A 24242-nucleotide genomic window follows, 5' to 3' on the forward strand; every position below is an offset into this window, starting at 1 on the left:
GAGCAGCATCCATCGGCCTCTCGTCCAAGGTGGAGGCCCTAATCACCGACATCAAGGCTCTTCCATGGGATGACAAATGGTATTTGCTCAATCCCTCCGTATAACACGATTACTAATACGCTGTAGCATCGTCTTTTCAACCTGGAGACTAACACTCGACATGGTTGAAGCCGGACTAGAACAAGCGTCAATTCCAAGTGTCCGATTTGACGGCAAGGTGCCTCAAAATGAGCGGCAGGAGATTGTGGAAACATTCAGAAACGACCCGTCCATTCGCGTCATGCTCTTGACGCTATCTTGTGGTGCAGCCGGGCAAGTAACTCTCTGCTGCTGTACAATGTACATAAAGTAGTGGCTGACAACTTCTAGTCTCACTTTGACGGTAGCAACTAGGGCATATCTCATGGAGCCTCATTGGTAAGCCTAATCCCACGCTTCTTTGGAGTGGTGCTAAAATATCTAGGAACCCAACTCTCGAAGAACAAGCCCTTGCTCGAATCCACCGAATTGGACAAACACGAGAGGTGACTACAGTGAGGTTCTACATGCGAGACTCGTTCGAGCAGGTAAGCAGCTTCAAAGGAAGAAAAGTGCGAATTTCTAATAGTTTGATAGCATGTTATGGGGGTTCAAGAGTCGAAGAAGCATCTGGCCGGCTTGTTGCTCTCGCCTCACGATGGTGAACAGGCAGATGAAAGCCAGGGAAGACTACAGGTTTGTCATCAGCCCTGTAGCTACTACACATTGCTAATAAGTCTGCAGAAACTGAGGTCGCTAATTTGACATATTTCATATCAATTCAACCAATTTTCACAACTAGGTGGCGAGGTGAGAGTACCTACCCGAATCGTAGGGGGTTTACGTTGTCAATGGTTGGGACTGGAACTCTAGTGATGATGATTCAATGATCGGTTAACTTTCCTAACTTGATATTATGTTCGTGCGAACTTAAACGCAATGGTTGCTTCGCCTTCGTATGTTAAAGAGTGTAGATGTTTTGATCTCATCTTCTTTGGACAAGCTACCTAAGTGGGAATCCCAATCACACCCACCGCAACAAGATTGTCAGTATCCCTAGACATGTGTCCAGCACCAGTAATCATCAGCTTCTTCTCTCCCTCTACTTTAATGATCTCCAAGCAACGGGAATGCGATGTCCACTGGTTCACATCGACCATCTTCCAGCCGTCCGGCTCCCCCGCATCCTCATTAATGAAAAGCTCCTCTCGGTCCGATCCATTCATGATAATCAAGCCTGAGCCATCATCTCGCTCAGGATGAGGCGTCCAGATGACAAACGGGGATGAACCGGGGTTGGTGTTGGTGTCGTTGGACAGAATCTTGTGTTCCTCAGCACTGCCAAAGTCGTATGGCGACGAGGAGACCTTGTAGTACGAAGGGCAGCCACCATCAGGGCCATCACAGAGTTCATAGGTCATGATAAAATTGTCGGTAGACTCAATGTGCGCAACAATAGCCATGCCGGGGCGATGTTTGTACGTCGAGTGAGCGACATCGTCAACGGGATCGGACCAATTCTTCAAATCCTTGGTGACGATATGAGAAAGCTTCTGAGCGTGAGACGGATCACGCTGGTCGGAGTAGTAGCAGATGAGTTCACCATCATGCATGAGGAGAAATGGCTCCCAAACTGCCTTGTCTCCGTTCTTGGTGGTTTCGGGACCTGGAGCGTAGACGACGTGACTGGCAAACTCCCAATTTTCACCTCCGTCGGTGCTGGTGTACATGTCGAGCCAGGCTTCGCTGAGGTCTGCCGGAAGAGACATGCCAGACAGGATGAGAGTTCCCGCTTTGTACTCTCCCAAGTCTTCGGGAAGGACAAAGAAATGAGGCTGATACCGCAGACCCCAACCATTGGCCTGGTCGGTAACATTGACAAAGTCAGACCAAGTTACTCCACCGTCGACAGACTTCCAGATAGGAAAGTGAGCCAATGGGGGCTCAGGAGCATAATCCTCCCAGGTGACGAGGAGTGAGCCATCCTGCAACTGCACGGAACGGCCATAGATGGTTTTCCAGCTCGTGTAGTCATCACGGGGCGTGAAGACGATGTTGTTGGTGAAGTCCGCCGCAGCTTCGACTTGAGCAAGAAGAAGGAGGTTGGCTAGCGATGAAAGAAGATGAGTGGGTTTCATGATGGATAGATGTTTTAGCTGGACTTGGTAGAATCAAGATGGCTTGGCTTGTGGTGATGGTCCGAGCCAGTACAAGAAGCCTTCTTGTGGACTTCAATAGGTGTATTTATAAACGAGCAAGCACCCTTCTGCTTGGGTACGTCACCATATCCATCCATTGACTCCTCAGTAAATCACCAGTTACTCGCCGTCAAGTACCATCGATAAATGACTCAATTCCGACGTTCCTCAAGCCGGGGTTCTTGCTCCAGGATTGGAGCGGTAGTTTCCTCCTGCTGACATCCCCTCGAAATGATCCCGCGACCTTGCGGATCGGCGCCACCCCCGGTTGCGGGGTTTGGGGAATGGTGTTGTTCTCCGGATGATTCGAGTCCAATCTGGGGAACCATCCGGCATTGGGGCCACTCAGATCAAACCATTCCCGATCCCTGCCAGTAGTCTCCAGAGCTTCTTCCGAGGTTGGATCGCGGGACTGCCAGAGCGTACTTATCCCCACTGTTAGAGTACTATCTAAGACTTTGTAAAAATAATACAAGTATAGGTTAATCCCTTATCTTAATTTGGTGAGTATAGGAAGAGACTCATCATAGTTGGTCTAGATCGCAAGCAAGGAGATACAGCATGCTCGCAACCGCCATGATGTTGGCATGGGGGCAAATATGCGCACCTACTGGGTTAATTGAAGGTGGTCCTTCGCTTTGTATTAACCTCGACGCCGACACAGACAAGTCACATTGGAGGAGGATTACTTGGGCGCCGAGGCCACCAAGGCACCATGGTTCAAGGAGGGTGTTTTGAGCGGGCAGCGGAATAGGGAGTACATGGATCATAGGCTCGAGTGGATGATCAAAAGCGATGATATAGAAGTTATTACAATGGGATTCCTTATAGCGTCTCATCCCATCCTCCCTACCTACTCAACTATGACTTGAAAGGAGCAAATAGACAAGAGCCAAAACATGCCTCTCTCAAGGCATCCATAGAGTCCCTTATACCACGTTCTCCAAGTTGATCTTGACAGCCAACACGCTCTTCGCAAACGCTCCCGTCACAAAGAGCCACGCCCACCGCTGACTGTGTTCCAGCTTCGGGTCAATAGCAACCATGACGGCAGCCGTCGCAAATCGAATTCTCTCCCCGTCGTCTTCAAACAACAACCTAGGGCTCATTACGCTCGATTCCGCAGCCCCTTGTCGTGATGGGATGTACCACACCATGGACCCGTCAGTCCCGTTTGGATCCGTCGTCGTCTTGGGAAGGTCAGCAGCTCGTGATAACCCTGCGAGTATGTAGCCGCTGGCATCAAAGGTCGAGTTGGCATATGGGTCAAGGAAGTAGCTGGGATTATCGATTGTTGAGTCAACCTTGATCGAGGAGACAACTTGAATGGCAGGGTTCTCGGATGATGCCTTCCCCACCTCCAAAACACCTCTCCCAGCACATCCGATGAGGATTTCTCCAGATCTACCTCTACCAAGCCCATTTTGGTTATGGATACCACTCACCGCGACTCGGGCCTTGACATCTGCTGCGGGGTCGGTAGAAGTGAGAGAGTCCAACTCGACCCACACGGTAGTCGACCATCTCGCGCCCCAGCACACGACTTCCAAGAATCGCAGAGCACCTTCTTTGTAGTAGTGGTCGTTTGTCACATAGAAAGAATGAGGGTTTTGAGCTAGAATGTCGTTGGGCGTCGAAATTAGCGAGTGCTGGACGGATCGTAGGTGCGTAGCTACATCAGACCCGATGACATGGTGGAATATCTCGATTCGCGAAGCCGCATTTGCGTTGCATTCTTTCAAGTTCGCGGCCTCGGGACATTTTGCCAAGTCTGGAGGGTGGTTGACAGCGAATATATAGACGGCGGCCTCTGCCGAGTCATGATCCGGGATGACATCAATGCCATGGGTAATGAAGGGACCATTGAAGTTTACAAACTTGAGACGTTGGGATTGCTTCAACTGCAACGACGTTAGGAAATCAAAGTCAACATGTACCCAACCACACAACATACCTCAGGATCGACGACGTGTATCGACCCAGTGCTCTTGACGGCCAAGGACGGGTCATGAAAATTGGCCAAGGGAGGGAACCATCCGAATCGGCCTTCGTAGCTGTCCTCGCAGGCCAAAAAGAGCTTTCCACTTTGTTCTTCAAAGTGAATATCCTCGCATTGAATGGTGTCGTTAATGAGGATGAGATGACTGGGATCTTGTGCGATGGTGCTGTTTTTCTCCCGGAAGAAGCCCAGGACTTTGACGAACCGGGCCAAGGAACGAGTATATGGAAGGCAAAGGACAGAGAGGACAAGGACAAGGAATGCCGGTTTGCTAAACATGATGGTAGTTACAAGGCAGTGTAGAGATTCTTACGATGCCATGTTTTTTATGCATCCACGTACTTAAATCAACCACCTAATGATTTAAACTTTAACTCTACTGCCGACCGGATCTCGGCAATGCATACAATTCATGTGATGTTTCACATAGCCGGTTGTTTACCTTGGTAGATTTGCGTTTCCCCGCATCTCCCGGATTTATCAGCCAGCAGATCGAAAGTTGATACTTTCATCAAGTTTTGTCTTGAACCACAACACTACTCGCAGAGGCGCAGTCATGTTGAATGTTAGGCATTGCTGGGGGGTATTGTGATTGTCATCATCAACGACAACTCCAAAGGAGGCCATCAACCACAACAGTAAAAGACATAGTTTTCAATACATGACGTCATCTAAACACTTGGAGCGATGTTGTCAAACTCGGACCAGAATATCGTTTCATGACAAAACATGGAATCGATCTAGGATACAAGTCCGGTATTCCTCGCCTCCCTCGTCAAAATACAACGCTCATCTGACATATGACGAGGGGCAACTCTTGACCATGACCTGGAGCGACAAACTTGTTCTACCACTCGACACGCCATGTTATTGACTAATCGACGTTCAAATCAAAAGTGGCCCCAAACAGGCCTTGGCTGATACAGCTCCTCGAGATAACCCTCTTCATCCTTCGTCAGAACCTTGCCATTGCTTGAAACGGCCTCTTCGATTCTTTCCATCTTGGTGCACCCAACAATAGGGCTCGTAACCCTCGAATTAATCCAAGCCAGGGCAACGTGAGCCATCGGCCATCCATGTTTCTCAGCGAGCTCCGACACTCGACCAATGATTTTCTGATCGACCTCGCTCGTACCAGGTCCTCCTGTTATTATTTGAGACTCAGTCGACTCTCTCGTCGTCAAGCTTGAAGAAGGGGGTCTGGCCAGGTGTCCGCGGCACAATGGCGCCCAAGGGATAAGCCCTACACCTGTATCATTGCAGAACCGAATCATTTCTCGCTCCTCTTCACGGTAGAGCAGGTTATACTGGTTCTGCATGCTCACAAACTTGGTCCAGTTATTTCTTTCGGCGCAGAATTGAAGTTGAGCAAACTGGGTTGCCCACATGCTACTCGCACCGATGTAGCGGACCTTGCCTAATTGCACTAGGTCATGAAGAGCTTTCATAGTCTCTTCCATAGGCACTGAACTATCAAACCGATGAATCTGCAACAGATCGATGTAATCAGTTTGAAGCCTCTTCAGAGAAGCCTCAACCTGATTGAAGATGGCAGTTCGAGAGAGACCGGATAGGTTCTGATAATCCTTGGATTTGCTGAACTCGGAGTGGAAAACGTATGCTTGCTCCTCTGTCGCAGTTAGCATTGAGTGCAGAGGCCGTTGAGAAGTCAACCAACATACCTGGGGTTTCTCCAACAGTAAAGTAGCATTTTGTGAGAATAACTACCTTCTCTCGGGGAATATCATAGTGTTTGAGAGCTTTGCCAATAATCTCCTCGGAAACGCCATTGGAGTACGCATTGGCAGTATCCCAAGTATTCAGGCCCATGTCATAGGCTGCCTTGAGCAATGGCAGCGCCTATGGAACGAACCTTGCTTAGCTTCGAGAAACGTGTTTGTGGAGGCAGAGGCATACTTCATCTTCTCCAAGTGCCCACGGGAGAGCTCGAGTGTCACCGAAGCCCATGCAACCAAGAATTGGCACAGACACACGAAGTCCAGACCGTCCAAGTTGACGATACCCTACGCGTGTGTCTTCCAAGGACTGCTTGAGCCGGCTCGGGAGTTGGATGGTGGACATATTGGCTGTTTAGATTTGATGAATCGGGGGTAATATATGTAGAACATCCTGAGTCAGAAAGAAAAGGAAATAAGAGAAGGTCAACTATATATACGATTCATACATGTCGCTTGGCAAGTCTACCGTGGTTGTGATGGCGCAGGCGCGGCGTTAACGGTGCGGAGTTAACAACTACTGTCCACCACACCGCTCAAGTTCCAAGTTTGACTTTATATCAAAACCGGACTTTAGATTGGTCAAGTCCGACTCGGGGACTTTTGAGAAACATCTGGCCTGATGGCCGAGGCTGGGAGAGGGGACTTGCATTAGACTCACTTTGCCGGCGCCCTAGACAGTATCATGAAGCCTTTGAAGGGGAGAAACCCTCCCTGGTCGACGCAGACATGAGACGCATATCTACAGATACGCTGCATAGCAGACCTGGCGGGTATCTTGACCATTCCGACTACACTCCAAGGTCAGCTGATTCAACCCGAAGTATCCGGAGGCAGACTCTAAGAAGGAGGTTGAGCCCCAGTTCTCATAACCACTGACAGCTTCGAAAGAGAATATCTCATTAGTCCTATAGATTAAATGATAGCCATTAAAAAGAGTTTAGATATGATGGGACACCCGGAAGGCCGATAGGGTCAATAGCTAGCAACGTGAGAGTTGAAAAGCTTCTACACTACAACAAGCATGGTTGAGACATTCACCCTAACCCCCTGTCTATCCAGATAAGATCAGTTCCAGTAAATAGAGAAATCCCTCCAGGTATCATCCCACAAACCACAAAGGTAGAATAGATTAAGCTTGATAGTGCTGAGATGGAACTGTCAGGCCATCAGCCCTCCCAACCCGCTTTTATTAGACCACTCCCAGACGACGCTTACTACTTGCAACGATCGTGATATCCCCGGAAGGACGTACCTCGTCAATTCCACTTTAAATAGACCTCAAGCAACTTGACGGGTTCCTCAGCATGCTTGTCCAGCTCGAGGCTCGCAGGTGATATTGTACCAGAATCATATCTATGCCCGAGTCATCGGTCTCGCCACTTTCTCTCACTTATAACACGATTCTAAAAATGTAAATTTCAAGGTGTTGTCGCTCTATTACTGCTATGGCATACTTGCCAGGCCACCTGACTCGTGGCCGAAGTGTTGACCATGTCTTCGATTCCGTGGCTTGGGCTAATCATCCTATCACCAACCTCGGCATCCGTCCTTTTGAGCTCACAGAGCCTCTGCCGACTTGCCCTACGGGAACACTGACGTCGTACATGTCACACGCAGAGGCGGACCACGGAATGACGTCTACGTGGTCGTGCCACCTACCTCCCCACATTGGGTTATTGCATTCTAAAATCTTTGGACAGGATGTGAAGAAATAGAATCAATCGCTTGTATTCTTCTTCTCCTATTAGTCAACACTTTATGCATGCTTGTTCACAGTCTCACACTTCAAGAAAGGGGCATCAATTTTAATGAAATTAACCACATCAATTTCATGGAATCATATTCAGTCTGTTTCTGATATATACACATTACGCGCTCATATACATTCGCTTCCTTCCGCTTCCTTCCTCAGACTACTGCTCCAGCTTTGTAGGTATAAATGATTCATGTATGCATTTTGCAAGATCAAACGATGGTAACCAGATGGTATTCGATTAGGCGGCAGAGTCGTCGTGCTCAGCCTTGGCAACAGCCTTCCTCTCGAAGATCTCACCACCGCCCATGGTCTCGGCAAAGGTGGTATGGGGCTTCCACTTGGCAGAGTTGCGGGGGGTGGTCTCCTCCATCATCTTGTCGACCTGCTCCAGAGACAGCCCCTTGGTCTCAGGGACCAGGAAGTAAGAGTAGACAAAGGCGCATGTGCAGAGACCTCCCCAGATGAAGAAGACGGACGACTTGAGGTTGCCTCGGTTCTCGCCGACCATGTAGGGGGTGATGACAGCGATGATGGTGTTCCACAGCCAGTTGGAAGCAGTAGAGAGACCAACACCACGAGATCGGATGGGGAGAGGGAAGATCTCGCCAATGACGATCCAGGCACCGGGACCCCAGGTGGAGGCAAAGAAGAAGATGAAGATGGCAATGAAGGCGATCTGGGCGTTGACAGCGCTGATGTTGTTGGCAGTGACCTTGTCAGGGTCGTCCTCGGTGGGAGTGGGGTGGGTGTGGTTGAAACCGATAGTGACACCGATGATGGCAACGAGGAACTGGCAGACAAGCATACCGAAGGCACCGATGATGAGGATGCTGCGGCGACCGAAGCGCTCGACGGTCCAGAAGGACAGGGGGGTCGAGAAAACGTTGACCAGGGTGAAGATGAGCGAGATGAGGAAACTGTTGTCGATGGCACCAGTGGACTGGAGGAAGGGGGTGGAGTAGTAGAAGATGAAGTTGACACCAGTCCTGGGAATGTTGTTAGTCAAGGATTCCAAGGGAAATGAAAGGTGGGCACATACCATTGCTGCATCATCTGAAGAGAGGTACCGAGGATGGTTCGGCGAAGGTTAGACTTGCCATCCCAGAGGCTGCCCCTGAAGCAGTTGGCCCAGCTGCCGATCCAAGAGGTGGAGGGAATGATTTGGCGCTCGTACTCCTCGTTGGCGATAATCTCAGCCAGCTCGGTCTGGACATACTTGGAGTCCTTGGGCTGACCACGGACACGGGAGAGGGCGTCAATGGCGTCTTCGATGCGGCCCCTCTTGACAAAGTATCGGGGAGAGTCGGGGAGGAACAGGAGACCACCACCGAGGATGACAGCCCAGGGGAACTGGATGGCGATGGGAATGCGGTAGGAGTTGGGGTTGTAGAAGTCCTCAGTTCCGTAGACGATGCAGGCGGCGAGCAGCAGACCGATAGTGATGCAGAATTGGTAACCAGCGACGAGAGCACCACGAACCTTGCGGGGGCACTGGGAAAGAAGTGTCAGTAAGGGATGTCAGGCAGAGGCATCATGGTAGCAACTTACAATCTCAGACATGTACAGGATAACAATGGCAGACTCGAAACCGACACCGATACCGGCAATGAGACGACCAGCGACGATGCAAGCAAGAGGATCACCATGACCAGTAATCATCTGGATAACAACACCGAGGCAGTAGATGATGCAACCAGTAATGACAGTCCACTTGCGGCCGATGCGGTCAGCGATATCACCGGCGATGATAGCACCGAAGAAGGTACCGCAGGAGAGGATAGAGACGATCAGAGACTGGTGGCTTTCGCGAAGCTTGTCATGGCCAAGGCCCTCGACCTCGTGGATGAAGTACTTGGAACCATTGACACCGTTGATGTACCCAGAGTCGTAACCGAAGAAGATACCACCGAAGGAGGCAAAGGCGCACATGAGGTAGGCCTTCCAGGTGACGGGAGCCTCGATCTGGTCGATGTTGTCGGCCGTCTGGAGGGCGACCGACTGGTTGCGAGCGCCCTCGTCGTGGTGGGTTTCGTCGACACCCATGGTGAAGATGTTGCTGCTTGGTTGCAGAGGCGACTTCAGCGATGGGGTTGGTGAGCACAGTATATGTTTTGGCTCGGTGGTAGGTGGATCAGAGACTCTGAAGTTGTGTGCAGATCAGAGACCCGGTTGGATAATGAATCAGGGAAAGAAGAGACCCCAGGTGTAAGAGAGACAGGAGGGGATATGCTTCAAGAGGGGGATTGTAGTAGAAGGTGAGAGTGTGAGACAGTGATGATGAACCAAAGTGAGAGAGACTGTTCCACGAGACGGGGAGGAGGGCGTCTTTTAATCTTGAGCAGAAAGGAAGGCAGGAGGAGGCATGAAGGAAGGAAGGAGCATGTTACCTATTCCGCCCTTGCACCTACCTCTCAACATGCATCAGCGTATCCAATCTACCTGCATGCAGCCCAGCCGGCGGCCAGCTGAGGCAAGTACGTTCCGGTACCCGTTCGGCGGAATGAATGGCCAAAGCTCCCGGTGACTCCTGCCAACTAACGCCAAGCTCAACAAGGTGACAGAAGGTGGAAAGCTGCCAACTCCGGCGCGCGCGTGTGCGTGTGGTGCATCATCTCGGACGGTGTCCACGAGCCTTTCTCGGATGCGCGATACCTCGGAGGAGTGGGCGTCCCATGGGGGAGTACAAGCTACGTATGGGGCATGGGGGGAGAAGGTGAGGTGTGTGTATGGGATCAGAACATGACCTTTTTTTTTCTGCTACTGCATGCACGCCCCCCAGCAGAAGCTTGAGCTTGCGTGTTACGGGGAGAGGAGAGCTTGTTGGAAAGCATGAGGCACGGGGATGCCCGGACACGGAGACGCCCCCCGGGGGGTGTGTGTTGTGTGTGTTTGCAAGCCGCATCGTCAATACGCGGGTGTGTGAGATCAGAAAAAAAAAGGCGTGTTAGTGATTCAGAGACAGAGACCGTTTAGACGGATTAGGCACGGAGCGAACTGCAACAAACTGCAGAATTCGAGGTGATCGGCGGTCATGATTGGGTAACTATCTCTACTTTGGCAGTGTTAGGCGGTGTTCAGCGGTGCTCAGCAGTGTTCTGCAGTGTTCTTCACCGGAGGCCGCCGCCGTGATTGGCCGCGTGCTCACCTCGACAACGAGATCGCATCTCGTTCACCCTCTCATGTGGTGTCTCGGCCTCGGTCTCAGCCCGTCTTCTTCACTGTAAAAGAAAAATGTGCCGTTCCACGCGCCCAGCGTCTGGGGAATCGCGTGGGGATGCGGACCCCGGCCGCAAGGGGAGCTACGAGGTAAGGCCGATGAGAGTGGAGGGACGGTTGGCCCACAACCGTTTGTACCGGCCCAGATGGCCCAGAGAAGCGCCGAGTACCTGCCGGCCGTTATTACCCACGGGACCTGGCGACGGGCTTCCATGGCGAGTTCTAGAGCCCCGGGAGACGGCGGGCGGAAGAGGACGGGTCGCCAAGGGGAGCTGGAACCGGGGGGACGGTAAAGTGTTCACTTTTTTGCTCGAGTCCAGTCTGGTGTAAATCACATCAAGTCGATCTTGAAAGCACGTCGTAGAATGAAGCTTGAAAAATCGCCAAAGCTTTCACCCCTCCATCCCATCCCATCCCGCAACCCCGTCCTCCCGCTGGATTCGACGATCCTTTCCAAGGATTGGATGCGACGTCTGTAACTCGACTTTTCCATGTAAGCAACCCACCTTTTCCCCCGGGTCCCTTTTCCCACAGGCGGCCATCCAGCCAGTCACCCGCCAGAGCCCGACATCCAGGGGCTCTCTCGCCCACACACCACCTTACAACCTGCTGCACTGCGCGGGGAAGAGCCTTGGAGTCCAGAGCCAGGGTCCCCAATGGGCGAATTTTCGGTGGTACTCTACGCGCTACCTTGCCTGGGGCCCGGGGCTGCAGGCATGGCATGGTTGTAATTGACCGAGCTGGCCACCGCTTGGCACTAGTCTTGAGGCATTCTGGAGATCTCCCCAGCTGGGGGGAACATGCGAATGGGACAGTAGCTTGGGGAAAAGAATCGGACCTCCTCCTCTTTCTTGCATCTCCTCTTCCCTCTACACCAACTTTGACCATCCCCAGAGAGCTGGGCCCCCTGGGGAAAATGCCTCCGAGTCGGCCACCGAGATCACGGCACAGCGGCATGCTCTAACCCCAGACTCTCCGGATTTCGAGCCCATCCGGTGCGTCGCGGGGAGAAGAGTCTGGCCGAGAAGGGGCCTTATTTTCCCAGATCGAGAAGGGGACATTTCGGATGAGCTGACAGCTGTGCCAGAAGTCAACAGCTCGCTCCGAAGCTCACTGTCAATTTTTACTACAAGTTACCAAAAAGCCCAGTCCAGCCACCATCGTCACGGGAACTCGAAATCGTGCCCTGTCATGCACAAGTCCGGGCCGAAACGTCAGGACCAACGAGGGCTCAAGCGACGGCACCACTTTGTGGTCCAAGCTAGTCGATCAGAGCAGCAGCCGCGAATGGGTGCCGGCATGGATGGATTGGATTGGGATTACAGTACTGTCTGTACGTACACATCCATAGGTACCCAATCTGCGTGTGTGCATACCCTACATGGATGGGCTTCCGTTTACAAAGTCCTTTCATGTGAGGAGGGAACGGAGAGCTGCATGACGAGAGATGAAGCAAGTAAGCGACGGGAGAGAGCCCTGAGATGGAATCACTTGTAGACTAGTTACTGTAGCACGACTACACCTCTTCGTTTGCGCCTTCAACCCAAAAATAATTACAGTGCTTGCTCTAAGCCAACAATGCAACGAACGGGCGGGTACCCGACAGCCTGTTTACCTTTAACGTTGCACGTTTGACTTTTTTTGCTCCTCCTGTCTCTCGCTTGTCTCGCCACTGATCAACCAACCATCGGTATCCAGTAAAAACGGAGAGAAGCCGGGGGTCACGAGGTCTGGAGAAAAAAGAGAAAGAATACGGAGGGAGATAGAGTAGAGAACAAAGTTGCCCACCCAATCCCGGGGCCCCTTACCTTTCCCCTGCAAGGTCTTGACTGTAATTGGGTCCCCCCCCCTTCCTCGTGGCGCCCATGCAAGTTCTTAGAAATCCTCTGACACGCACACGCACGATGGCTTCAGAAAGAGTCCGGCCGAAGACCCACCTCCCGTCGCCTCTATGCCAATTCATTACGCCAAAGGTGCGCTCGTGACGGTACAGACTCTGCTCTTGCTCGGCCGAGACCCGAGAACGAAGTCCTTTACTAAGAACTCTGTAATCTCTCTTCAGGGCCGAAACCTTCGGTCTCGGGTGCCTGTCCAAACGTGGTAACGGTCCGGCCGGCGTCAGCGATGCCTCTATTTCCGGGCCTTGGTTTTGTGAAGCCTCCCATTCCAGTCACCTCGTAACTGCCCAGTCACGAGGTAAGCTGGTGTCTCCTGTTTCCTCTTGGCTCCGGTCATCCTCACTCACTCACCTTGCCATTGCCGAAGAGTTCCTCCGAAGCGGTGGGGCATTCAAGATTCTTGCTTCTCCTTTCCCAGATGCGTCGCTCTCCTTTGTTCTTTTCGGTCGCGGCCCGTGGCCATTCCCCCCTTGTGTGAAGTCTGAAGAGTCATGGTCTGAGACAATCACGCCTGTTCTTGTCTGAGACACCACAGACCAGCATCGATCGTCGCCAGCCACCATCTTTCCCCGCAGTCAATCACTCCCTCCCTCGCTCAAATCCATGGCAACGTTGAATCCCAAGGGGAGGGCATGCCAAGACACATTCCTAGACGCCGCATCGAGCCACCTGTAGACAAGCCACCTCGCCGTCATGCTCACTGCCCATCATCATCATGGTGTGCCAAGGCGCCAAGATCGTCAATCGATCGTCCTCAACTCGCTACCGCCAGCAAATGACAGTGTGGCTGACCATGAGCATCGCGGTTATCATTCATTCTCCTTGCTTTCCGCTGCATCGTGACCGTTACCTTTCCGTCTTCTTTCCGCTCGTCGCTGTCAATCAGCGGGGTCGTGAGCGTTGCCAGAGTCAATCGATCCATCGCGATGTAGATCCATCCATACCCTACAGCAGAGGAGGGAGATGTCACAAGATCAATAAAAACACAAAATATGTAGACTAGGAGTTGCTGGATTCTAACAATGTGAATATTGTGATTAATTTATGTGAAGTATTAGCATAATGCTCGCGCGAAGCCTTAAAAAGATCTACATCCGAAATGAATGTCTCACCTGGTGGATCGGATCGAATCTTGTTTGAGATGGATGTCGTGACATGCAAGACACCCTAGACCTTTACCGACAACACAACCTCATCACATATCTCTATGCAAATGTCTTTCTTTTGTTTCATTCTTTCATCGCGTGTCTTTAATTTTTGTTAAGACATTGTGGCGTTTGCCTCCGGCGGCTCTGCCGAGGGCCCTCCTGCAAAGTGCCGTCCTCGCTGCGCTCGTTCTCGTCAACCGAGATTAAAGGTGCGGGTGCACTCTGGGAATGCCCTCAACTTATCCCCTCCATCATAATTTTGGTGGCTGACCTCTCCTCACGTACAGTCAGCAATCTTCAACGTGGCAGCACCTCAAACACCAATAAATAATCCCCCAATCCCCCAACGCCGTCCTCTACCCTACAACTCGTCCAAAATACAACACACCTTTATCTAGTGCAATAAATCGACACACTCGGATATCTTGACTTACCTATCAACGCTATCAATTAACCCAGTTAATCCTGGAAGCTTATGCCAAGACCCTTCCTGCTTACTCGATTTAAACCTCATTCAAGCTCTTTTGCAGGGAATAACTTCACTATGGAGGCTGACCGCAGCAGACAGCGCAGTATATGGCCAAATGCAGCTCTGGGAGGACGTAATCAGTCTGGTAACGTCTGGATGTAAAACGTAGATGGACCCTTTGACAGCGAAGTGTCTCAGATTTCCTTAATTCTCCCAGTCGTCACTTTATTTCACGATGCTGAGAAGGGGCCTCTTCGCAGGTGCAATCCTCATCGCCATCCTCGGCCTCTGGGCCGCAAACCGTCCATCAACACCGTTACCACCTCTAAAATTTGGCCGCAAAAACGTCGTCCTCTTTGTAACTTCGGCCCACGATGGCTTTTCCAACGTCCACTTAGCCACAAGCCACGCCCTCTCGGAAAAGTATCCAGACCTGGAAGTCCACTATGCCTCGTTTCCCGATCTCAAGCGCAAGGTCGACCGTGTTTCGGCTGAGCATACCAAGTCAAAGCCTGTTATTTGGCATGAGTTACCTCCTCCGGGTATCGTGGCTGCGTATCTGCGTTACTTTGGAAGCGTCGCTGGTCTCATGAATGTGCCTGGGCTCAAGGGCATAAAACGGGCTGTCAAGGACATACAGACCGTTGCTGCCCCCTGGAACGCCGAAGAACATTGGATCCTATACAAAACCATCTTCGATATAATCAAGGAGGTTGACCCTGCCGTGGTCGTCCTCGATATCCTCTTCAAGCCGGGAATTGAAGCAACTCAGGACCTCAACTACAAACACATGCTCGTAACGCCCAACTCACTCGTCGACGCGTGCGTGTACAAAGAACCATGGGCAGCCATGCTCTGGAAGTTTCCCTCCACGGGATCTGGCTACCCATTCCCCCTTCCCTGGCATCTCATCCCAGCAAACATCTACCTCGAGATCCGCACCGACTACGCCATCATATCCGGTCCCAGAGTTCGAAGCATGGTGCCGTACCTCAAAGAAAAAGGCATCAAGAACCCAATCGACTCTCTCGCTTGGGACAGGCCAGACGTTCCTCTGCTGTCAGCCAGCATCCCCGAAGCAAGCCTCCCTTTGCACGCAGTCCCTGAAAACGCCAAATACTGCGGTCCCATCGTCCTCGAGACTGCACCCCTCAAAGAACAAGATGCGGAGATGGCCGAGTGGCTGTCTAAGGCACCGACGATACTCGTCAACCTCGGCAGTAGCGTGCGATTCGACGAGACTCAGGCGCGTTCAATGGTGCAGGCTTTCGTTCCCGTTCTCGAAAAGACGGATGCGCAGATCCTCTGGAAGATGAACAAGCACGGCGAATACGACGATTCGTTCCTGCAGCCCGTGAAGCAACACTTCGACAATCGACGCCTCCGTATCGAGTCTTGGATCAAGGCTGATCCAACGTCATTGCTTGCGACAGGTAACGTCAAATTGGCCGTCCACCATGGCGGCGCAAACTGCTACAACGAAGCCATCCTGTGAGTCTCATCAGTAACCAAGCTCTTTCCTCTGCTAACCCCCCCAGTTACGGAGTCCCCCAAGTCGTCCTCCCCGTCTGGTTCGACACATACAACTACGCGGCGACAGCCGAGTATCGGGGCGTGGGCATCTGGCCAACCAAAGACACAGCCCCAGCCTGGGAAGCCGAATCGCTGGGTAAAGCGTTCCTCGACGCTCTCTCCGACAAAATCATGAAGGAAAAAGCCAAGAAGCTCGGTGAGATTGCGCGACAGTACGAAGGTCGTTATTTGGCAGCCAGAGATATCGCAGAGATGGCAGCCAAAGGCCATGACTAGACGGACGGGCCTATGACTAGATTAGTACATATCCCCTTTTCTCAGAGATAGACTTTTGCTGCCCAATGACAATTTTCAAGGATAAACGAACCTCGGCAATTCCACTTAATAGACTCTTTCCACCTCTATGAATTCCGCCGCACGTCGACAGAATTTGCAAGACGTCATTGATGTTTGAAGCTAGAGTTGAGCCTTGCTGACCGGTGTTTTTTTGTACTTGGTGTCATCTCCAAAATAATCCATCAGCCATAATAACAAACATTAAAATGCCCATGATATTGCAACCTCTTTGATCGGCAATTCGCATTCTCTTCTATCCCACCAAACTCCGATCGGGACCCCCGAAACTCCGCTGCCAAAAAAGAAGCGAAACGTTTGCCCCTTGCGGACTTGTAGGTTGCGGACTTTTTTTTCATCTACCGCCACCGCTGCGAGGCACATGAATAGATATAGAGGCCATCTCCTAACGTGATTCATCAATTCGACATTCGAACAAACGACAACCTATCTAATACATCCTCTACAATCACTGAAAAATGGCTTCAATGCGCGCCTGGCAAGCCGCCTCCCCTGGCACATTCCCCCAAATCCTCTCCCTCCGCACCGACATCCCCCGCCCCTCAAACCTCCAAGATGGCCAGATCCTCGTGCAGGTCTCGCACGCGGGTCTCAACCCAGCCGACTACAAGATGTGCGAGCTTGGCGTCGCCTCGAGGGCCATAACCTCTTTCCCCAAGACCCCCGGTATGGACCTCGCCGGCCGCGTCGTCGAGGTCGCTCAAGGCGTCACCGAGGCCAAGGTCGGCGATCTCGTCATGGCTAGGGTTGACCCGACAAAGGCGGGAGGTTCTCTGGCCGAGTTTGTTGTCGTGAATCGCGATGGGTATGCCACTCTCCCGGCCGGCTTTGACACGGAGCAGGCGGCGGGAGCTCCGACAGCGGCCGTTACGGCGTACCAGACCATCGCGCCGTACGTCAAAGCCGGAGACAAGGTCTTTATCAACGGCGGTTCCGGCGGTGTTGGTCTCTTCGGCATTCAAATCGCAAAGGCTCTCGGCTGTGAGGTTACGGTAACTTGCTCAACCGCAAAGGCCGAGCTGTGTAAGAGTCTCGGCGCCGACGACATCATCGACTACAGGACAAGCGACGTTCTCGCCGAGCTCAAGAAGCGCGGGCAGGTCTTCAGGCATTGCGTCGACAACGTCGGCGACTCGCCATCCAACCTTTACGCCTTCTCCGACAATTTCCTTTTCAACGGCAGCAAGTTTCTCTTTGTCGGTGGCCACGTCTCAGCGGGCAGCGCCATGAGCATCATGAAGACGAGGATGCTGCCGACATTCCTCGGTGGTGGAAAGAACCATTTCGTCAGCTACATGACCAGCAACAAGCGCGAAGACATCGAACAAGTCCGAGATTGGTTCGTTGAGGGCAAGGTTCGCACAGTTGTCGATTCAGTCTTTGACTATGAGGAGACGGAAAAGGCGTTTGAGCAACTGAAGAAGGGGTCAAATGGAGGCAAGATTATTATCCGAGTTCAAAAGTAGAGGGCACGACGATAAGATACCAGACTTTAATGATTGTTGGACGGGAGATACCAAATAGGGTGTAATTGTTTAATTCCATTGGTTACCGAAGATGTCTCCCTGGTACTATGCTTCCTAGTGCTGACTATTGCGACACTCACTGTTGCAACACACCATTCACAACGGTCGGCGAAGCCTTCTTCACGGAATCACCAAGCCCAACGGCTTGCTAACAGTCCTGGATAAGAAGACCCCGGCATCAAAAGGGAGTGCAGACTCCAAGGGGTGCTTCCACGCGGTCATACTCACTCCACCGGTGTGCCCGAATACGCAAGGGGCGCGAGTATGACTTCAGCTTGCAGAGGTGAATCGAGATCACCTCACGGCAGGCTTGCATTGCGGATCTCCCGACGCCTTCGCCTTGCTCAAGCTGGTCTGGCCGATGTCGGGGAGGGCCAAGTAAAGCCGGCGGATGACGGCGACGGCGTGTGTTGCAAGATTGTTGGGGCATCTAGAGGACACGAAGTGCTTCTGAGCATGATGCATCTCGGCTTGTCCTCTCGTTGGCCAGGCATCGGCAAGCCCTTTACTCCTAGATCAGATCGATCGAAGAGGCTGCAGGTCAAGTTCCTAGACCAGTCGCAAACTTGCGCGCAACCCACGCAGCGCCGTGCTCCTCGTACTCCTTCTTGGTCACGGCCAACTTGTTTATGTGAGGATGATTTGCTAGATTTGCACCGCCATACCAAGTATTAGTGATGGGATCAGCAGGTCTTGCGACACGCACTATGCAGTCGTCGGGTACCAGCTGAACAACCTCCTTCTGCAGTCGCTGGATGAAGCCGTCGAGATGCGTGTTTCCTCCCACGACGATGATGTTGGCGAGAAGACTCGGCCAGAGTCCGATGGGAAGTTCGTTCAATGACTCCTGAACCAGATCCGCCAGACCGGGCTGCCTAATCCCGGCATCAGATGGACTGAACAGGAGTTCGGGAACGGCGAACCTCTCGTTGCGAAGCGTCAAGGCGTCCTCCTCTGATTGCGCCGCAACCTTTTTCGCTCTCGAGTGTCGTGAAGGTTCGTAGTCGCAGAGGATACCCTTAGATCGAGTGTGAAAGTCGGGCAGGATATAGTCCTTGGCGATACCTCCTCCAGTCAGGTAATCCGGCCTTCGGTCTCCTCGCGTACCCTTCCATGACTTTTCAAGGTCCGCCTTAAAGTCTGCTGAAACATAGCAGGAGAGCTCCTTCATCTCGTTGACGATGTAGGTATCGTTTCGCATGTCGAAATGTCGCAGCGAGATCAGGCGTGTCAGGTAGTTGGTGAGGACCTTTCCGCCGACGTCCAGTCTCTTGATGGCTGACTGCAAGGGCCGGCCTTGGAGGAGTGGTGTGACAGTTGTATGCGAATATCCGGAATCGATGACCATGACGGCTTCGGCGGGCGTGTTTGCGACGGTCGGGTTCTCTTGGGGCGTGCGGAAGATGCTCTGAATGTCGTGGTAGGCATTGAAAGTTGGGCCTGGATTGTCAGCCAGAGGTCAAGCACCAGGAGAGGTGGGCATACCGATTCCACGGTAATAGCTTGTGAACCCGTATTCCTCAAACATAATCTGATCGCAATTCGTATGTAGAATAGGCAATCCATTCGGCGGCTCAGCAAGTATCAGCCTCGTCTCGGCCGGATCAATCTTTGTCGTCGCATTCTCGAACAGCTCCCGATCCCAAATCTCCTTTTGCGCCTCCCAATTCACGATGAACCCCTTCTCAACCGGTCTCCGAAACTGAATCTCCCCAAAGTCCCGACACTTTTCAATCTCGGAGGCGACGTAGACCTTCCTCGCGCGGTCGCGGGCGATGTAGTTTGGGATGATGCGAGGCTCGTCAATCTTTCCGTCGCGTACAAGACCAGCCTTGATGGTGTCGGCGCCGTTGTCGAGCACTAGGGTCGTCGTCGGGGCCTTTGGCGGCGTGGGCTTGGCTTTGCGTCCTCCCGCCATGACGCCTTGTCGAAGTTTTGAGGTGGTGTTTGGTAATGATGGAGATGTCAAGAGTTGGACGCGAACACGACTTCACGTGGAAAGTGGAGCCGCAGCCGCCGTGATCATGAACTCCGATCAGCGGACCTCAGTTCATCAGTTTTTTATACATCCACAGGCAAGATGCAATTGAACAAGCCAATGGATTCAAATGTTGTTATGTATCCCGTCAAATATACATGGATATTCCATTTATTTATTTTAAATCCTTGAGAAACACAGCTCCACGTAACTTGGGTTCCATCCCTTCTACAAATATTTGCGCAAGAAAGCAAGCTGCGTGGCAATGTTCTCCTCAAAAAATCCATCTCGATAGGCATTGAAGTGACCGCAATCTATCTCAAGAAGCTCCTTCGGCTCGCCAGCTCTAGCAAATACCTCGAGCTAAATCCGCGGATCAATCACCGAATCCTGAAGACACACTGTCATGAATAGCGGCTTGAGAGAGATCTGTGTGATGAAAGCGCTGGGTTCAGCTCGGATTGCGTGAAACAAGCTCTAAACAGTGACCCTGTTTTCCTTTTTATGACCCATTTCCTTGACGACTTGAAGACGACGCCAGCACTCCTCTGTCCCCAAGATGGTCCCGTTGACAGGGTTCTGGGCCTCTTCCAAGCTGTCGGGAAAGATCCGCTTGTATGTCGGATCTGAAGCTGATGCCTTGTCGCGGTCATTGTAGGTCTGAGTGATGACAGACTTTGGCAAAGCTTCCCTGGTTGACCTGCCCGAGACGAAAGGCAAGGTGCACGACAACCACCTTTACACGTGGATCGATTGCACCGACAATCAAAGCAATGCCTCCAGAGAAGCTGCTGCCCCAGATAGCAATACGGTCTGTTTCGAAGTCAGGACGCGTTGTTACGTAGTGAATCACGTCGTGAGCGTCTTGTGTTTGCTCTTAGTGGTTCGTATGATGATTTTGATGCGAGAGGTTGCCCTGGATCCGTCATAATATGTCCATCTATGGGTCTCGTCCTGGCAAGGGGTGAGGTTCGCATAACTCGACACTTGCCACACCTCAGCAGATCTCATAATCCCCACTAATCCCCGCCCAAGACGCCAAGACCTACCTGATCCGGTTTATTAGAGATCTCCGAGAGGAGAAGCGGCTAAGATTAGTGATCATACAACACCCCTCCTCTGGATAGCCTCCCCATCCTTGATAAAGTCCGACGGAGTTTCGACACCACGTCGAGTTTCACGCACATCGGATTGAATCTACGTAGCCATTTGCAAGATACTTTACGAGCGGTCAGCTGAGTTTGGGCCTGCTCTCGTGACTCCATAACCAAGCATTGTGATTAAAACGGAAATCAATCTCAGGGGCTAAGTCGGAGGATGTCATAACGCATCGAGCTCGGTCACTTACATCGTCACATGTGTTTTGTATCCCGCTGCCATTTAGGAATCCCGTTGCGCTCCTGGTCTGCCCTGGTTGTGCCCTCATGGCTCGGGTCGGGTAACTTCCCCTGAAGTGGATGTATCACATAGGCAATAGTAGTTTGAGATTCTTGAGACTCATTTTCTCTTGTTTAGCGAGTCATACTATGTCCGTGCAGGCAACGTTACTACGTGACGCTATTGCTACAGGGCGGTCGACACTGACCCCTATTCCCCGTAAAGGGCCTTGATAACCGTTTCATCATCAACAGGACCATTCTTGTAGTCCAAGCCCTTCGTGACCTCGTACATCTTCTTAACCAGCTTTTGGTGTTCTTCTCCCCTAATGAGATTGAAAAAGGTCTCGCTGTCTCGAAGAGTATCAGCCTCCCTGGGGCAAGAAGCTGCATTGATGCTAGCCTTGGAGGCCGACAACGCGGACTTTGGAAACAGAGCAATCCTCTTGGCAATGCCATCAACCCTTTGGGCCAACTCTTCAGAGTTAAAGGCCGTATTGATCCAGCCAATTTTCTCTGCCGTATCGGCATCAACTTCATAGCCGGTGAGAATGTATTCAAAAGCTCGGGCACGCCCAATCTGCTCGACAAGATGCTGGACGCCCCCTGCCCCGGGGATGATGCCAATTCTGCACTCTGGGTGCGCGAGGCGGGTCTTGCCTCTGCCGGCAAATCGCATGTCACAGTGCAGAGCAAACTCGCTGCCCATCCCGCGAGCGATGCCATCGACCTCGGCGATAAAGATGATGGGCGATTTGAGGATCTTGAAGAGGATCTTGTGAAAAGTAACTGATACCTGCTCTTCGATGGACGGGCCATCTGTTTTGGATAAAGTTAGGGTTGCCACAGGTCTGGCGGCTGCAGGGTTTCTCGTACCTGGGCCAGACTGTCTCAAGTCATAATGCGCAATGAAAAAGTATGGGTTGTTGCTCGAGAAGATGACGACTTTGACATCGTCGTCCAAAGACTCAAGCGCATTGGCCATTTCCTCCATGAGATCCCAGTCCCACAGATTGGAAGCACCATTTTGGATGACGATTCTCACCACACTTGGGGCAGTGGGCGACACGCTGATGGTCTTGTATTGGGGCTGATTCTCATTAGGCCTTTGGGGAGACTAAGTAGCGAATGGAATTTACCATATTGAAGGGTTATTGTGAAGTCCTCTGGGAAATTTGGTGTACTCAAGTACCGAAGGGGTCGGTGAGGTTACTGCTCAGAGCCGGCAACAGGTTGTGGCTATGATGATATATAGGGTGACATTGTGGCATGGAATGCTCATATAATGGACATAAGAAGTAGTTATTGTGCAACCGAGAACCTCGGCAGGACTGAACGAGGAGCATGAACATCTCACTCATCGTATGTTGAACCCGATGTTGCAGAAGTGTCAGGCACTGGACAGTTGAGGCGGAGTACTTCATGGATTGTCATGTGGACTCCTGGATCATGACACTGGTTGAGCTTCCGACGCGAAGGCGGGGTAGAGAAACTCAACCCTCACTAGATGAAGATCGGGGAAGAGGGTGTGAAGGACGAAGCGGGCTCATCCAAGCTCTCCACACCATCGTAGCCTGGGCCTTCCATGTTCCCAGAACTAAGAACTGGGGAGCTAACGGCATCTGGGGTTCTTTCTCTCGTACCCACTTCTATGGCACCCTGTCATCGTATGGCTCATAGGAGGGTGCAAAGTACCCATGACTACCTGACTTCTCCTCTTTGTTTGTTATTCCTAGCTGGCAAAGTGCCAGCTTCAGGAGCAGATATGACAACTCAGACTGCTACCGATCTAGATTCTGCTAGAGTTAAGAAATCGTTTGTTTAGTTGTATAGGTTGCCTGATACTATATGATTGTTTAATTAAGTGTACATGTCATGGAAGGTGATGTTATACGGTATCACGGGTAGTGGAGTAAGAGGGGGGATTAGAACCCCGAGTCGATGCGAGCCTGGCAAATTCCCAAGACGCGTGTTCAAGTCTCGGGCTATTGAATAAGTAGGCCGAATGAAATGGTAGGCCCTGTTCATTGTCAAAAACCCAAGGTGAGCGTACTAGGTTACGAAATGACTCCGAGACTCTTTAAACACTGTACGCGAACCTTGAAGGGATGGTATGGAGTATTTGGATATAAATTCGCTATCTTGGTTGATACATAAGCAGAGTTTCTTGGCCTGATGAAGCTTCATCAAAATCCCCAATGTATTTCTCAGGATCGCCGAGATTATTTCAACTTCCTTTGCCGATACGGCTTCCCCGAGCTGAGAGGCTCTAACTTCCGATTTAGGTCAACACTTCCACTTGATGAAATGGGTTCTTGGTCGTGTGCCACTACCACAGGTGCGGTAACGAGGACGGCATTTCGTGGTGCATAAATGACGTTCCGTCGGATGAGGACCTAGACACCGTCTTTTTTGGCTCGGGACTATTAGATAACACCAGCATAGAAAATCCCGAGTAAGTAACTGGCCAGTACTTATGGGAATGAGTTATGATCTTCAAGGCGAGGTCAACCATGAAAACGCCGTCGGAGTTTTGATGGCTGTTGAATAAAGTTGGCCGACGGGATCTCCTGAAGCGGGGAAATCATAGAACAGAATTGTCCCTCGTTAACCAATGAGATCAAGTCAACCAGGGCTCCTACAGGAAGGCCAATATTCCCATTTTGGTTCTTCAAGCAATATCTCTTTTGGAAGATCCCGGACCTCACATTAGAGCCGAGGTTCATTGTAATCGGCATGATGCCTGTAGCCAGTAGTATCAAGGTCGCCCTGGTTCTTGGTGCGGTGTTAGCTACCCATGGTATGATATGATATCAATATCATAAGCCCGTTCACGATGCTCTGTTTCAGTCATGACGCTGGTCCAGTAATGACGGACGTTGAAGAAACATATTGCTCTGAATTGCTCCATAGAAAACCATATCCGGCACTCAAACCCGAGCGTAGATCTCCTCCGAAGAGGAGGTGAGCCTCGGCCTGGACTCTTAAATCCCGAGGCATGGTATACTGTACGCTACATGTATACTTGATTCAA

At 51.6% G+C, this 24242-nt stretch overlaps 8 protein-coding genes across 8 annotated transcripts; 2 read left to right on the forward strand and 6 right to left on the reverse strand.

Moving 5' to 3' along the window:
* Positions 1 to 1025: 1025 nt before the first annotated feature.
* Positions 1026 to 2156, reverse strand: LRP88_14428 (uncharacterized protein; the record flags this gene model as incomplete). Its single annotated transcript, XM_083250773.1, has 1 exon — positions 1026 to 2156. One exon carries the CDS (start codon positions 2154 to 2156, stop codon positions 1026 to 1028), a length of 1131 nt encoding a protein of 376 aa, XP_083093405.1.
* A 989-nt stretch (positions 2157 to 3145) lies between these two features.
* On the reverse strand, positions 3146 to 4494 carry LRP88_14429 (uncharacterized protein; the record flags this gene model as incomplete). The annotated part of the gene is made up of 2 exons (XM_083250774.1): positions 3146 to 4117; positions 4171 to 4494. 2 exons carry the CDS (start codon positions 4492 to 4494, stop codon positions 3146 to 3148), a joined length of 1296 nt encoding a protein of 431 aa, XP_083093406.1.
* A 611-nt stretch (positions 4495 to 5105) lies between these two features.
* On the reverse strand, positions 5106 to 6297 carry LRP88_14430 (aldo/keto reductase; the record flags this gene model as incomplete). The annotated part of the gene is made up of 3 exons (XM_083250775.1): positions 5106 to 5845; positions 5898 to 6075; positions 6133 to 6297. 3 exons carry the CDS (start codon positions 6295 to 6297, stop codon positions 5106 to 5108), a joined length of 1083 nt encoding a protein of 360 aa, XP_083093407.1.
* A 1651-nt stretch (positions 6298 to 7948) lies between these two features.
* On the reverse strand, positions 7949 to 9753 carry LRP88_14431 (general substrate transporter; the record flags this gene model as incomplete). Its single annotated transcript, XM_083250776.1, has 4 exons — positions 7949 to 8422; positions 8480 to 8696; positions 8750 to 9201; positions 9259 to 9753. 4 exons carry the CDS (start codon positions 9751 to 9753, stop codon positions 7949 to 7951), a joined length of 1638 nt encoding a protein of 545 aa, XP_083093408.1.
* Positions 9754 to 14676: 4923 nt separating this feature from the next.
* On the forward strand, positions 14677 to 16250 carry LRP88_14432 (glycosyltransferase; the record flags this gene model as incomplete). The annotated part of the gene is made up of 2 exons (XM_083250777.1): positions 14677 to 15932; positions 15980 to 16250. The coding sequence occupies 2 exons, from the start codon at positions 14677 to 14679 to the stop codon at positions 16248 to 16250; spliced, it is 1527 nt and encodes a 508-aa protein (XP_083093409.1).
* A 536-nt stretch (positions 16251 to 16786) lies between these two features.
* LRP88_14433 (NAD(P)-dependent alcohol dehydrogenase) lies at positions 16787 to 17794 on the forward strand (the record flags this gene model as incomplete). Its single annotated transcript, XM_083250778.1, has 1 exon — positions 16787 to 17794. The coding sequence occupies one exon, from the start codon at positions 16787 to 16789 to the stop codon at positions 17792 to 17794; it is 1008 nt and encodes a 335-aa protein (XP_083093410.1).
* A 601-nt stretch (positions 17795 to 18395) lies between these two features.
* LRP88_14434 (actin family protein) lies at positions 18396 to 19772 on the reverse strand (the record flags this gene model as incomplete). The annotated part of the gene is made up of 2 exons (XM_083250779.1): positions 18396 to 19294; positions 19349 to 19772. The coding sequence occupies 2 exons, from the start codon at positions 19770 to 19772 to the stop codon at positions 18396 to 18398; spliced, it is 1323 nt and encodes a 440-aa protein (XP_083093411.1).
* A 1647-nt stretch (positions 19773 to 21419) lies between these two features.
* LRP88_14435 (enoyl-CoA hydratase/isomerase family protein) lies at positions 21420 to 22350 on the reverse strand (the record flags this gene model as incomplete). The annotated part of the gene is made up of 3 exons (XM_083250780.1): positions 21420 to 22027; positions 22085 to 22298; positions 22348 to 22350. 3 exons carry the CDS (start codon positions 22348 to 22350, stop codon positions 21420 to 21422), a joined length of 825 nt encoding a protein of 274 aa, XP_083093412.1.
* Between the last annotated feature and the right edge of the window lie 1892 nt (positions 22351 to 24242).

The sequence above is a fragment of the Fusarium phalaenopsidis genome, assembly GCF_050370095.1.
Source record: "Fusarium phalaenopsidis strain FUZ10S chromosome Unknown contig_32362, whole genome shotgun sequence".
NCBI lineage: Eukaryota > Fungi > Ascomycota > Sordariomycetes > Hypocreales > Nectriaceae > Fusarium > Fusarium phalaenopsidis.